Below are 15,399 nucleotides of genomic sequence, written 5' to 3' on the forward strand. Positions count from 1 at the left end.
TTTATGTGTAGATATTTACAGTAGTTAAGAATTCTGGCAACAAAATTATAGAATATAGTCTCAAAGTTTTATTTCAGAATAGTGCCAACACACACAACATTAATATGCATTATTAGGCCAATGAGTTGTTTTGGATTTATTCAAAGAAATAAATCAACATCCAAAACCATCGCAACGTTTTTCAATTAAAGCGACCGATACATAAATAAAAACATAAAAATCATGAAAATTGTCATTGTCCAAAAACTGAACAGTTTGCGCCTTAAGTAGGCCCTACTGTTGTATTATCGACCAACCTACCTCCTACCTACCACAGCTCTTTATTGCCACCTAAGGAGCTGCTTTACATTGTCCCTTAAAGTGGATCTGACTGCTAGCTGACCTCAGTGATGTTGAGCATTGAGTACGTTCGACAAGTATTCTCAAGAAATACACAAGCATGATCAGAACTTGCTAAAAAATTTTTTTATTGAAATCGATTGCTAAAAACCATATATGTGTGATTACCACAACATAAAACTCCACTCACTTCCTCATGTTCACCCGTAATGTGCAAATATGCGGAATGTTGTACATACAACATTCCGCATATTTGATGTGGCTTTTAGGCTGCGGGCCACCTTTGGACTGGAAAGCATGACCTCGACTATTTGGCACTCTCATCACTCAGTCAACTTTTTTTACCTTCAATTTTTACCTTCAACTCCATTTACTTGTATAAATGGGGTATTAAAGCTTCACAAAGTGGCCACTTTTGATATGATTACTTATGAAGAATTGGATTACAGTGAGATCTGTCTGGGAGGGTTATGTAATCTCCCAAATCCATGTGTTTGCTCCACTGTCTGGACAGACCCGAGACGGTGGACCTCTTACGCCCACTTGTGGACATAAATAGTCTTGCATGCCGTCCAGGGGTTTCCATTCAATTGTCCAAACTGCTGCTTTTTTAGTCAAATCGAAAGCGATGCAGTGTGTCCTCCTTGAAACAACAATGGCTAAATTGGTTCAAGACTTTCGATTAAATATGTTATTCTTTTAAATGTAAGGTAAACTCACCCACTTGCCAGGAACACGTAAAGCTGCTTGTCTTCACATGATATAGCCCATAAATTCAAAGACTTCTTACAAAAAAGGAATTAAATCACCCACTTATTCAAATAGTCTCTTTATAAAACACATATTATGTCACACAAAGGAATTTCTGTAATAAGATGTCCTGGTTTAGTTTGCAGCTAAATTGCTGCAATCGTTTTATATTTAGTATCCAGTATGAATGTTACGAAAGTTGTATTTGAGAGAACAGGTCACAGAGGTCGGACCAACAAGTACGTGCACTCGTTATGCAGGCCATAAATAAAGTACAGTAGGTGCACAAAGGGAGGGGCAGGACCTCCAACGTAGGCCTGACCGAATGGCAATACAGTACTGGGACATGGTGAAGGCGTGCTTGTTGAATGATGTCTTGCCTGCTCCAAGGCGCATTCCCAAAACCAGGTTAGCCGCTGTCACACGCACAGTGGAACTGGCATTGGGCGCAATGTGCGTTAGTCAGTGGCTTACCTGCTTTTAGAGCTTTTCAATCACTGCCCTGGCAGCAAAAAAAACACATACAATTTTATTTGTATATATGAATGGATATATCATGAATATCACACATTGTATGGTCAAACAAGACAGGGCAGTCTATTCGGTGAGATTAGGTCACTTACATGTATAAGACATGTTATAAAAATAATTATAAAGTAGTTTAAATGGCCCATTGCAAACGGTGTAGTGCACATAGCGATTGGAGTTTTATTTTTAATTCAAATCATCAAAATATGTAATAAACATTACAGGAATTGTAGTCCAAAGACAGGTGGGATGTAGTCCATTTCATTCACTTCAGCTAGATAGAGCGTTTATCCATCCGTCAATTTTCTATACCGTATAACAGTGGTGTATAAATAAAGCTGCACTTACCGGTCCCAAGTTTTTCTTGTTGTACAGTATTCCTAAATGCATACCAAAAATAATTGAATGTGATTTCTTGCATATCTCGCCTACTTCTAATCACATTATTTTTTTTTCTCTTTACAGAAACCACAGATCTTAATAAAACTTGGGGTCATTTTTCGATTATAGTATACCCAACGCAGCCGAAGTTGACTTCACTTGCACTGGCTCTACCCAGCCCATTCCCGTGCGACGACAACCTGACCTGGATATGTAAACTAACAAGTCAACAGGCACAGCGTCCAGCCAATGAACATTCTGCTAATCAAACCACGCCCCGCCTATAATCCGTTATCGACGAATGAAATCCCCAGAAAGGTGGCCCTACCACAACCAGCAGTTACTTTACCGTTCACGCTCTAGTTGGGGTGCGGTGCGTTCATTTTCGCACGTCTTACATTAGGAACAAACCATTCCACTTTTAATCCAATTTCTATGATGTCATTATTTACTCAAAGTTTTATCCAGAATAGCCGTATTTATATTTATATAAACGCGTCGGGTGTATATAACTGCTGTTATTTACGTAATACGTGTAGTTTGAACTTCTTTGAACAAATGACGCCCCTATGCGTGCAATGCAAAGTGGTTGGACTCGACTCGCTTGTGTACAGTGTTGCCATGAGCAGAGGGAGATTGTGCACGTAGCAAGGATGCTGCATGACAATCTGATCTCACGATGACGACCTGGAGAGCACTTCAATATTTACGACGTGACATTCGGGAACATTCTGAGCCCATCAAAAATACTTATTAATTATTCATATTATAAGAGTATCATGTGTTCTAAATTCTGGGACTATATTGTACATGATGTGTAGTTTCATTTGACCGTGGCCTGAAAAATATAATAAAGGAAATAGATTTTATAATAAAACAATAAAATCAAGTATGTGAAAAGGAAACACTGGGGTTCCACTTTACCATCTTTTCACCAAGAACATTATGAACTGTATATTGCTAGACACGCATCCGGTTTGAGACCTTTATTTGAACCTTTCTGTCTAAACAGCATTTGGCTATGAACCAAAGGCTGGATTATTCCTATCCAGGATACACATAACCCCAATGGCATAGAGTACTAAATAAGGATTACCTTGCATTATGTGACAGATTACAGGAGTTGGTGTGGTGGAACATGAAGGGGTGTGAGAGAAAGAGGAATAATGCAATGGACTTTGCACAAAGTGCCATGACATCATGCACTAGTGTACCTTCAGGGATGTGTAGAGGGTGGTGTCAGGCTGACACCTGTCAGCGATGCTGTGACCCGGGCACAGCCTTCACCCCTGGCAACCTCCGTTAACATTTGTTTGTGCTTTGCCTGACACTGATTACCCTTTTGTGGGCACATCAAGAAGAGAAGGAGATTGGTGGAATAATAGTGAGGCAGGAGGAGAAACAAATGTAGAAATGAGACAATAGTTCCGTGATGATATTAGTTCACAGAGACGGCAAGTAAAAATTCCCCAGGCGGTGGGGTAAGATGCCCTTTTCAATGATTTTCCATTTTCTTTTATCAAAAAAAAGCTCAATAATCCTCCCAAAACATATTTTTGTACATATGATGTCGATATTCAAACTGGTTTTATTTCTAAAAAAAAAAAAAAGATACTTTTCTCAAGGAATGCATTTTACCATGCTCTTCGCACACCTCAAAACAGAAAAACAAAGGTAATTTGGAAATATCAATGTTGTGGACATGGAGAAACGATTGAACATGTCAAAAATATGGTCTGGAAATAGGACAAATGACAAAATGAAAATAAGGTATGTAAAAGATATATTGTACTGTAAAATACTGTAAACGTCTTATACACGCCATACCGTTAGATGGCGGTAACATAAACTTCAACAATATTTACCATTCGCTATTAACAGCAAAGAAGATCTACTCGGCGATTTCCGTCGAAACACCCGGCCGTGTCACTCAAAACCTTTCCCATAGAAACATCATTTACTCTCAGCGTAGCTATCAATTTGCCACCAAATATGGTAGGTATTTTTATTTAATTATTTTTATAGCCTTTTATATACGATTGCGACTTTGAGTTGGTGCATGTAGTGCATGTTCCGCGTGCGCGGAACGATTAAGAGGAAATTTCAACTGTGAAAGCTCAATGCTAAATGTAGCTTATGCTACTCGAAGGTTAGCTAAGTACACGGATTCATGCTCCTGCAAATTTAACTTGCTTGTCGTTGTTTTTAAACTAAACAATCTTTTTGATGTTATGATCTTATTAGTGCACATATTTGTAATAAAATATCTCTGTTTGCCCTTGGTTAATAATTCCTGCAGTACACGACGTACGTATCGTTCGTGCTGAGTTTGCATCTTTGTTTACATACTGTATGTAGCCCCTGTCTTTTGTACATGCATGCATCTTTCCCCATGTAAATAATGTTTAGAAAACACCCTTACTCCTTTCTTAGCCTATAAATAATCACCCTTTAGTTTGGATCACATGATGTCATAAAGTCTTTATTTTTCACAACACTGATTTTTGTATTAGTAACGATCTGTATTTGCATTCTTCACGCTCACTTTTATGTTAATTTGACACAGGCAACATCGTAGAAATCAACTTTTCTGTTTGATCATATCATCTTGCCCTCTCTTCCAAACAGTGAGTAATCGGACACGCAATCCAGTTAAACCGTGACAATCATAATAACATTTATAGTTAGAACAGTGGTTTTTAAAATTGTTTTTTCATCTTTATTATAGACGTGCTTTGGAGTGAAAATCCTTTTAATAATCAGTCATGGATGATGATGACAGTCCAGAAGAGCTGATAAGGCCCAGCGTTCACAAAAAAAGAGATGTGCCATGGGACATTTCAGGTCGTGTGTGATCTGTGTTTGACACAAAATCATGGCATTTCATACATGAATAACTTGTACACTAAAATATTTCAGTCTTGTCATATATATATATATACTTACACTAATGTTGTTTTAGATTCTGATGATGACATTGATGGGTCTGAAGAGGGAGAATCAGAGAGCAGCAATGAAGAAGATGTTGACGACGATGATTTAGAGGGAGAGGAGGGAGAAGACAATGAAGTGGAGGATGGTAATAGTAATGTCATTTTTGTTAGATGCATTTAAACGATCCATCCATCACGTTGGTATCTCCACATCATGTTACGTTCTGGTGTCAAATGTGTAATTTTTCTATTACCGCAATTAAAATAAGCCCTCAACAAATGAATATTTCATTCATCGTGCACAACAAATACTATGATGGACAGATTTTAAACTTGTGTAGAAATTGACCAAACTATGATTATTGTGTGCTTAACTGTGTGTGTGTAATAGTCTTCCTACGTCACGGTGTCGTATAGGTTCCTCTCAGTTTATAAGCATAGTAAATAATGTTTAATGTTAGTAACATGGTTAAGTTTGCCTGCCATACAGTCCATCGTATTAAGGGAATACAGATATGACAGTTAATTGATAAATCCTCTTGACTACGTCTTATTTTCTATTTGTGTTAAAGCTCCTCTATATAACTATACTGTGTATTATCTACATAAGATGAGGATGAAGAAGAAGACGCTAAGGCGGAGGATGGAGTTTTAGGCGAGACCTCTGCAACCATTCCAGCCATGAGCTCAGACGAGGATGCAGATAAATGTCCCATCTGCCTGAACACTTTCAGCAATCAACCTGTGGCCACACCAGAGAACTGTGAACACTACTTTTGCCTCGACTGCATCCTTGCTTGGTCCAAGGTAAGACGTGTTTATTTTGTTCGCAACATCAACATGGTGGAGAAAGTGGGGGTAATGTGGGGCTTGTTCCAAATGTTTATAAGATCACTGAGTACAATAAATGCGATATGTGTAATAGGATGTTATTATTTAAATTGTTGGCAATTGTATGAAAATGGGTGAATAGATGCTATTCATTTGACTGTTACTGTACTTTTGATTTACATTCTTTGCTAAGTCTGTTTTATCATGTTTGGATGAGTGGACATGACTTACATCATAAAAGTCTTTACAAGTAGAAGAGAGAAGGTTAGCATTTAATTCCTGATGCTTTTATCCCTAATTTTAGAATGCAAACTCATGCCCTGTGGACCGTATTACATTCAACAGCATATACCTACGGATATCTTATGGAGGCAAAGTGCAGAAAATGGCAAGTGCATATTCCATCATATGTAACAGATGAATGAAAATTTTAATGAGTGTATGTTTGCTATAATATGACTTTCTTATCCCTTTAATATCTTAAGTCATTCGTACAAAGGTGGTGTACAAAAGTGTACACCAGACATGACTTTGTTATCTCAAGATGTACAATATTGTACAGTGCAGTGTTTGATGTACTTACTGTATGCTCAATACAGATTACAGTACAAAAACCAGCAAAGAAAGTTGATGAGGTGACGGTGGATTTGGACTTGGAACAGACTAACTGTGAGGTGTGTCAGGGCAGTGATCGAGAGGACCGTCTTCTGCTCTGCGATGGCTGTGACGCTGGGTGAGACATTCATTCTATGACACGTTACACCTTTTCACATCAAACGGGCCATTTAGACTGACATTTTGCAGCCTCCTTTGCTACTTGCTGTCTTTTACATGAAACCCAGCCAGTTACTACCCCTGCCACACATCTAATTATCTTCAGCACAAAGCCGCGACAGTTGTGGAAGTGCAAATTTTGTGGCAGTGTCATATCTCTGTCCGAAAGGGACAGACGAAAACCTCTGGCTCTACTCTTATACTCTTAGGTTTAAAAAACACGCAGCAAAAAGCTCAAGCTAAACTTGATAATATTCAAATCTTTAAACTTTCATAACTGCAGCCGATTGATTTTTCTGGAGAATTACTAACCTGGCATTTGTTCTGAGGGAAGTTGTAGCAATCTACATACATATGAAGAGCAAAAGCATTTCGATTTTGTTTCTCCTTTTTGTGTTGTTTCAGTGCAAATAAAAGAAATAAAGGTACATAGCGAATAATTGGTAATTGGAAGTGGTGCATGATCTAACAGTAGCACAGGGGTGCCAATGTTTTTTTGTGTCATTACTGAATCATTATGCAATAACATAGTCTTCATCATTGATTATTAAATTAAATTTGAGATATTATTTGACTGTACTGCTCTTTTGTGGTAGGTCTTCACTAACCTTTTGCAAAACAAATATTCTCGCACACTAGCAAAGCACTCGAGTTATTGGCCAACTTCCCTTTGTTGACAGCTACCACATGGAATGTCTGACACCACCCCTGGACACTGTTCCTGTTGAGGAATGGTTCTGTCCTGAATGTGTTGCTAATAACAACAACTCAGGTAAGTTAGACATCATTTGGTTTTGGAGATACAATCTGCTTCAATGTATTTGATTATATCTTCCTGTATTATTTAGTGAATTCAGTTGTTGTTATTGCGATTCATATGCTACACCTCACACATGTATCGGTTAAAAGAGATACATTTTCAGAAGTACTAGTGAAATAACAAAAGACTTAGTTGTTAACAAAGAGGAGACCCAACGATTTCTATAGAAGCAAACAGTACATTTTGTCAAGTGTCAAAGCTTATGCATGCTTTCACTCAAGAGCATTTGTTTTTGAAGGATCAGTAGAAGAACGGAATCAAACCCAAAGGCGCCCCTCTACTGGCCGGCCGACTACCAGTCGTTCCCAGTCTCGAGCTGTGGGTCCAATACGAGCCATCGCTCGCACTCAGCACAGTGAGCGGGTTCGGGCCAATGTGAATCGACATCGTATCTCACAGGCACGCACATCGCAGGTTTGGCATGATGACGTGTTGCTTCTTTTATACGCATGTATGGCTCTGGATCAGTATGTCCTTATTTGCAGCAGCATTTAGTGGATAGAAAATGCACTTCCCTTTAAAGTGCCATTGAAACAGGAGTGTGATGCATGTCATATAATACTACATATGCATGTGTTTGGCCCTTGTACCAGAATGGACTGATAAAATAAACCCTGGACACTCGTTCATATGCCGCTATTCTTTTCCAGTTTGCTCAAACATACCAGAACCACTCTAATTGGCTGGATGAGACCATCAATGCAGTGGTTTCTGGGCTGAACACAGCAATATATGTAAGGGACCTCACACCTCATCCTCCAACTAGACGCAGGCGTACGACTGGTAAGTAGGATTAAGACAATACAAGAGTGGGGAATAAGTAAATCAGAAAGAAAAGTAGCACACACTATACGTATGTGTCTCTTATATGTATTGTTTTAGTATTTTCTGCACCATAAAGCGCTTTGGATTAAAAGGCGGGGACTCAATTGCGAGCGCCACTCTGTACTTATTCCACACATAGGGTGCACCGTGTTATAGGGCGCATGCATGCCATAATTTACGGTAAACAAAAAAACGTCACAGGAGCAAGACAGTTCTCTCGTCGTTGTCACGTTTGTTTGTTTTTTTTGAGAAAATTAAAGGTTTTTAAGTGTGTCTTATGGTGCAGAAAATACGGTATATATGTTTATTTGAAATAGCTTGTTAATAGGAATGTGTTTGTGTTCGGTCTGCTTTTGTTGTTGGGTTCATTTAATTAAACGGCAACAAAAATATTTGTTAGATGTGAAATATGACAGAAAACAAGGGGTGGGGGCTAGATACGTTATTTTGTACTTGTCACTCCCCTTTTGCACATAAAACAGCTTTGATCCATGATATGTGATGAGTTTCTTTTCATACTTCCAAATTTTTAACCTTTCATGTAAAACATATTTAATAATATATAAACAAATGTAATATAATTTTGTGTAATAAATGTTCAGTAAATCAATCAATCAGTTAATCAAACAGGTACTCGCAGAAAGACCACAAAAAAGAAGGTGATCTCTAACAAGGGTAAAAAAGGTCGTTCAACAAAACCGAGAAAGAAACGGAAAGGGAGGAAGACTAAATCCAAAAGGACAATGGTGAGTCTCTGATCAGTAATTGTGAGCCTTCCACAATAGTCAGCGCAATGTCAAATGTCTTTCTTGTCTTTGTTTATGCTTTATCATAGGTGGGAAAAAAGGTAGCGACTCCTCAGAGCCGCATCGCCAATAGTCTCGGACTATCAAAGGGCAAGAACAACTGTTCACTTCCTACAATATGTCGACCCTCAGAGCACACACTAAGCAGCATGCGAGTGGACATAGGGGCTGCATCCCTTTCAATCTATGGGGGTCCTTTCGACCTGGATCCTTTTGCTGATCGGTATGATTGTTGGTTCTTTGTACTGTGATGACTTACCCGATAGTGGTTGAGCAATTTGATCCTACTGTTTTTTGTTTATCAGTGATGAAGCTGAGCAAGAAGAAACAGTTTCATCCTTGCTGGAGGCAAAGAGAAGAGGAATCTCTCACTCTGCTTTTCGCTCTCACCAGCCTGTTGCCCGACCTGTCGGTGTGGGTATGTCAAGGTAAATTCCATCCTGATGTCTAGGGGTTTTGACTTCCCTGTGATAAATGTCCTGTGTATATTTGAGTTTATCAATTGCAAAATATAGAATCTTACATTTCAAAAAAAGAAGCTGTGTGCCAAGGTAAAATTTCAAGATGTTCTTTTCGAAATGAAGAGACAACTTACTCCCTTTTGTGTGATGCCAGGCGGGGTATGGATACTCCCCAAACTGGAGTTGTTGTGGAGGCAGTGCCAGTGCCTGACCTGCTTGGAAGCATTCTTTCGGGCCAAAGCCAGCTCTTAATGGACAGCTCTGATGTCGTCATTAGTCGGGATGGTTCTCTTAATGCCTCTCAATCAGGTACGTTTAGAAATTCTTATCACAGCTTCATAATCATACCGTAGACCTATTATTTTACTGGTTCTTTTATCTTTTAGTGTTTGTGATAAAAGAACCAGTAAAATAATTGACAAGTGAAAACAAAATGAACATAGTGCAACTATACCTTAGACCTTTTTTATTTAATCATCTTACGGGGATAGAAGGTTTTTCAACCCAACAACTCACTTTTTGCTGAAGATCAACAGTCATGATTAGAGAAGTTGGCTCCTTTTCAAAGGAGGTGAATATTTACCTTCAATTTAGTTCATCCAAATAATAACACGCCAATTATTCACATGACTTTTAATGCTCAAAGATAAGATCTCCTCCATTGTATGACAAGGGGGAAAGTCCCTTTTTCATTTTAACATGCTACGATCATACAGGATAACCGATATACACTCGCGCACAATAACAAACCCTGTAGACTTGGCCTCAGTCATAATGGTTTATTGACAGACGCACTGACTGGAGAGATTCACAAGTAGAGTTAGCAATCACTGTTGGCTACTTTTCTTCACTTCAGTGAGCATGAATATGAATACCTGCAATGATTAGCATGTTGTGGCTTACATTGTGCTTTAACTTCCACAGCCAGTTTGTCTACGCTGGAGCCAGGTTTAAAAAAGCGCAATAGCTCCGAGGAATCCAGTCGTCTGCCCCAGCCAGTGATTTCAGCCAGCCTAGCAGAAAGTTCTTCATCCAATTATGACAACAGACATCTACCAGGAGCCTCCCACAGCAACTTGAGGAGACTTCTCTCTCAGTGTTCTTCGCCAGCACCTTCAGATGTCAACAATATCCAGCCTCCTCACTTTCCTGATTTGTCATCAAGAGGCCATTTGTGTCTTCAGCCACCTCTTAAAAAACGACCCGCACCATCGTTTGGTGTCCAGAGAACCAATGGGTCCTCCATGTGCAGCGCCCTCGCTTCATGTCGGGACTCAAACCTGAGCTCTTATAGCAAAACAACACTTCAATCACAATGTCAACCTAATAAAGCACCTACAAAGCCCATGTGGATGGACGTGGACAACGTCCCAAGGATACCAAAAATAAAACGAGATGCCACTAATCATGGTAATAGTGGCTCTAATAAAAGCAATAGTAATTCTTCCTCCAGTATTAATAATTCTGGCATGCCAGAGACAGCCGTGGTCAGCTTTGCCGGGGACAAAAATAGGCAGCAACATGTTGGCCAACAAAGCAACACTGACCGCCAGCCTGAAAATCAAAGAGCTGGCTCCTCGCAAGCCTTCTCCAACTCATTCTCTATTTGCTCCTCCAGTGTCTCTCCTGCATCACTATCGAATTCCTCTGCATCATCCTCAACTTCTTCATCCATAAGCTTCCGCATTAACGCTAGCGGGAACTCGTTGCATTCGCGACGTCTGGTCCTCCCATCATTTTCTGCCAGCGGAAGCAGCACACAAGGTGAAAGTAGAGAGAAGGTGGATGAGGCAAGGAAGAGACAAGAGCACAGAGATCAACAAAAAATGTTGGCATCACGCACAGCTGCCGCGAACAAAAAAGACATGAATGTCTACGACCCCTCGAACCCAACTATATCAGACTCAAGCAGTTCCGACAGTGAAAGTGAGAGCATAGACAGAAGCATTTGTCGGTTCAATTCACTCTCCAGGTCAGCGTTCACCTATGACGGAGCACAAAGTAAGCAGAAGCTGCTTCAAACAAAAAACGAAACACCCGAGAGTAAAGTTGCACAAGAAGAACCGAGGAGTGCTCATTTACAAACTCCCTCACGGATGGGCAGCTGCACTTCAAGAGTTGTCAAAGTTGAAAAGGACTCAATATTGGTGGACATAAAAATGGACAACCGAACCCCATTTGGTGGCATCCAGAGGCAGACACGACTTGTTGATTCAAGAATAGACAACATATTTGGACACAGTGTGAAAAGTTGTTTCGGTTCAAAGACAACAGTCACGTTTTCACCTGCTCAACACAGCTTGGACCACTTGAAGACAGAGGAGGAAAGTGGGCATCATGCTATTAGTTCCAAAAACGCCAATGACAGAAAGATTGATTCTTCGGGCTCTGGATCTTTTATCAATATAAGACTAAAGCAAGAAAAACCTGATTCCGGGTCTCCTCCAAAGGATTTGAGTCATGAAAAGAAAACGTCCAGCCAAGTGGTTCCATCTAAACAACACACTACATCAAGCATCTCAGAATCTGACAGAGACAAGACTAAGGACCATCTTGTCTCAAAGCAGGGAGACCGGCAGAAGAAAACAGACAAAGACAGAGAAAGGCGGTCAAGGTCGCGAGACAGAAGAACACATTCATCGTCGGGAAGCTCTCTGTCCAGTTCTCCCAAGCGCTCTCGTAAAAATAAGAGACGACACAGATCAAGGTACGGTGACAGGTTTTTTTTTTTTGTTCTATTTACCAAGTACCAAATACGCTTGTTCTGTTAATTGTTCCTCTATGATTTTCGATCTGAAGGTCTAGCTCCACGTCGAGCAGCAGAGAGCGTTCAAGGAGAAAAAGACATGAAGAAAGCAGCCCGGAAAGAAGTGATGACAGCAGAAGTGGCCCCGAGAGAAGTAGGGTGTCAAAGAATAGGACACACGGCTGTTCTCGGTCCAGATCACGATCCAGAGATAAAGCCAAGGCCCAGAAACATGGACGCTCCCGCCCTAAATCCCCATCGAAGTCATCACACAAGTCCAGATCCAAAGAACAATGGAAAGAGCGCACACACTCGCGTAATGAAGACGTGAAGGCTCGACCAAAATACAAAAGGAGATCCCGGTCGAGATCAAGCTCAAGAGAGAAAAGCAAGGAGGATGGTTCATCTAAAAGCTTTAGAAAAGCTTCAGTGACTGGTTTTCCACCCTCAAAATATAACAAGGACACTCAAAACAAAAACAGAGTCTCACTAAGTTCTGTAAAAGATGAAAACAATCCAGAAGTCAAAAAAGATTTGCCCGATTCTCCCTTTGTTCCAAAAATTAAAAAGGAAAATGACAGTGCGGACGCCACGGCCACATCTGTAGAAAGTAAGAAAGAAGTACAAATCTTTAAGAAGGTAAAGAAAATTGAGCAACCATCTTTAGACATGTTTGAAAGTTGTCCCACCCCCCAACGCACCGAGAAAGAAGATGCACCTTCATCCATCCAAGAAATAAAAAAAGAGCCCATCGAGATTCAAGTGTCTGAAACAATCAAGATGGAAGAAACGGCTGAAATCACTCCAATTAAAGCGGAGTCAGTGTCCTCAGAATTGCCAGTCACCTCGCCTCACACCTCAGGCGGTCACCAGGAGGCACCCAAACACTTTCAGCCCGACGTGAAGGCCCCAGTGGACCAGGCAAACGCAATTGAGTTGAGCGTCCCAACGAAGCACATCTCCGAATACGACGAGGACATCTCTGTGGATATGTTGCTTGACATTCTGGACTGTGTGAAGCAAGAGCACACCGTGGACAATGGTGCCAATATCAAACCGCAAAATATCAGACAAGAAGGTAACACTGAGGCACAACAGCTGCTGACGCCATCCAGAATGAAGATTCAAAGCAAAAGGGTGACGTGGAATGTACAAGATACCGATGAAGCCCAACCAGACAAATATGCTGACAGTAAGCGTCGCTATTCTCATTTCCACATTTGGCTGTCCGGTAATTGTATCTGCATCTCCTTGATTTCATTCACTATGCTTTCTCTCAGAGCTGGCTTTGTTTAAAGAAAAGCGGAAGCAGGAGGCAACTCATAAACCCGCACCTATTAACATTAGCCAGGTAAGACCTATGACACTCAGACGGTTACAAAATATGCCCCCTTTATATATGAACGTGCGTGCGTGCGTGTGTGTACTTTTTGGGCGGTCCAAGACATCTTTGATTTGTTTTATTTTATTTTTTGGTGTTGCAAGCCAGACGCGCAAAGAAAGCTGCTGATGCACTTCCAGCCATTAATTAAACAAAGTCAAATGCAAAAATACAAATCTTTGCAAGGCGTGACTCTAGTGGCTTTGGCTTTTCTTAATGCTTATTTCTGTCTACATCAACAGTTATATTTTAGTAAGTGCAGTTATGCACCCATCAATAACATGTCTGTTAATCGAATCACCAATAGATGGCAGTGTTTATTCAACAAACATTGATGGAGCAACCTTTTATGGTGTCGTCATTAAAACTAAAATCGGCAAGTGGTGACATTTCAGATTATATCAAACTGAACCCCACATCATGAAATATAGTGCATTATATTACTCGGGGAATAATAACAATAACAGCATCTATAAATTAAGATGCTATGTCTAGCCCTAAAATAGTAATGACTGAAAGTTTGGTAAAAATCTGGTTCATGGTACTTACTATTCCGGAACTTTGCTATGATCAGTGTCTTTCTGATTCTAATATTTCTCACTGACATTCTTCACAACTCAGGAAAACGGACTTCCACCAAAACCTTATGGCTCTGTTGTGATCGGCTTTAAGTTGGGTCACTTTGCATTTTGTAACAGGACAGAAGTGGACCTGCTTCAGTCGGTGATTCGGCCAAGGGAGACGACGGTACTCTGCCAAGTGGCAGCGGCTGTCAGGATTATTTGAAGAAGCTTCACATGCAGGAGCGAGCCGTTGAAGAGGTGAAACTGGCCATCAAACCCTTCTACCAGAAGAGGGACATCAACAAAGAGGAATATAAGGACATTCTACGCAAAGCTGTGCGGAAGGTGGGTTGTAGGATAAGTAAGATGAAATTGCTAGTTTTCAGCTCAGACTGAAGAATTGTTGAAGTCAACATTTGTTCCACTAGGTTTGCCACAGCAAGAGTGGGGAAATTAACCCAGTGAAAGTCGGCAATCTGGTAAAGGCTTATGTGGACAAATACAAGCACGCTCGGAAACACCAGAAAACTGAAACTAAGCCCGAGAAGACGTCTGGCCACTGATTGAAATCCCATCAACACTCGTGCACAGTTTTTGCAGGAGAGAAATGTGCAATATTGCATTTCTTTTCTTCATCACGGTGGACAAGCATGGATTTTGATCTTTTGCAGGGGCAAAACCTTTCCTTTTTGTGCACAGCCAAAGTTGTGCTGTTAAGAGACTGTTCTCTAAGTACTTCCACTCTCGGCAGGCATAACCTTTTGTCAATAGAATATTCATCCGTGGCCAAAGCTCCTGTTTTGGTTCAAAGGCAGTTTTTGCAGCTATTTAAATGTATCATTAAGGAAAGTCACTGTTATTAAATATTTGGCAAACATGTCAATAGTCTTATTAGGAAATTTCAATATTGTAAATATTTTTGATTTCATTAGTACCACTTAACTGTTTATTTCAGTCATTTCTGCCTGTTTCTGTTGTCTCAATTTAATAAATGGAGCAAGATTTTGTTAATTGAACGTCTTTTTCACTAATTGGTACATAGCAGCATCCAAAATAACAATGCCAAATATAGCCAAGAACTTCCTCCTGAAGGACACAACTATGAACATGTAGACAGAGAGAAAGGGGAGGACAACATTGTGTTTAGGTCGGCTAAGGTAGCGCTGCAGCATTAAAAGCACATTTTAGGAGCGTACTGAAGAAAAATTGTTTTTTTTCTGCTTTGATTTGGAGATTAGGACTGTAAGTCATTTTCACTCAT

At 40.2% G+C, this 15,399-nt stretch overlaps 1 protein-coding gene across 3 annotated transcripts; it reads left to right on the top strand.

The window, feature by feature from the left end:
- Nucleotides 1-3,869: 3,869 nt before the first annotated feature.
- Nucleotides 3,870-15,344, top strand: phrf1 (PHD and ring finger domains 1). Of its 3 annotated transcripts, none has more exons than XM_085914775.1 (19): nt 3,870-3,993; nt 4,565-4,625; nt 4,727-4,842; nt 4,961-5,077; nt 5,542-5,738; nt 6,067-6,150; nt 6,362-6,495; nt 7,217-7,308; nt 7,595-7,770; nt 8,007-8,139; nt 8,800-8,927; nt 9,017-9,210; nt 9,293-9,415; nt 9,603-9,757; nt 10,373-12,155; nt 12,248-13,386; nt 13,475-13,545; nt 14,274-14,483; nt 14,567-15,344. In XM_085914775.1, the coding sequence occupies exons 3-19, from the start codon at nt 4,764-4,766 to the stop codon at nt 14,699-14,701; spliced, it is 4,950 nt and encodes a 1,649-aa protein (XP_085770901.1). In that variant the 5' UTR covers nt 3,870-3,993; nt 4,565-4,625; nt 4,727-4,763; the 3' UTR covers nt 14,702-15,344. The 3 variants fall into 3 exon arrangements, with proteins under 3 accessions (XP_085770901.1, XP_085770903.1, XP_085770902.1); XM_085914777.1 differs by having other exon boundaries at nt 8,812-8,927; XM_085914776.1 differs by having other exon boundaries at nt 7,601-7,770.
- Nucleotides 15,345-15,399: the final 55 nt, after the last annotated feature.

The sequence above is a fragment of the Syngnathus leptorhynchus genome, chromosome 6, assembly GCF_054491065.1.
Source record: "Syngnathus leptorhynchus isolate UIUO chromosome 6, UIUO_Slep, whole genome shotgun sequence".
NCBI lineage: Eukaryota > Metazoa > Chordata > Actinopteri > Syngnathiformes > Syngnathidae > Syngnathus > Syngnathus leptorhynchus.

Excerpts from the sequence above, each read along its gene's own strand:
- phrf1 (XM_085914775.1), top strand. The coding sequence starts at position 4,764 with ATGGATGATGATGACAGTCCAGAAGAGCTGATAAGGCCCAGCGTTCAC. Across the intron at positions 9,416-9,602 it reads GTCGGTGTGGGTATGTCAAG|GCGGGGTATGGATACTCCCC; the intron begins GTAAATTCCATC and ends GTGTGATGCCAG. Across the intron at positions 13,387-13,474 it reads ACCAGACAAATATGCTGACA|AGCTGGCTTTGTTTAAAGAA; the intron begins GTAAGCGTCGCT and ends GCTTTCTCTCAG.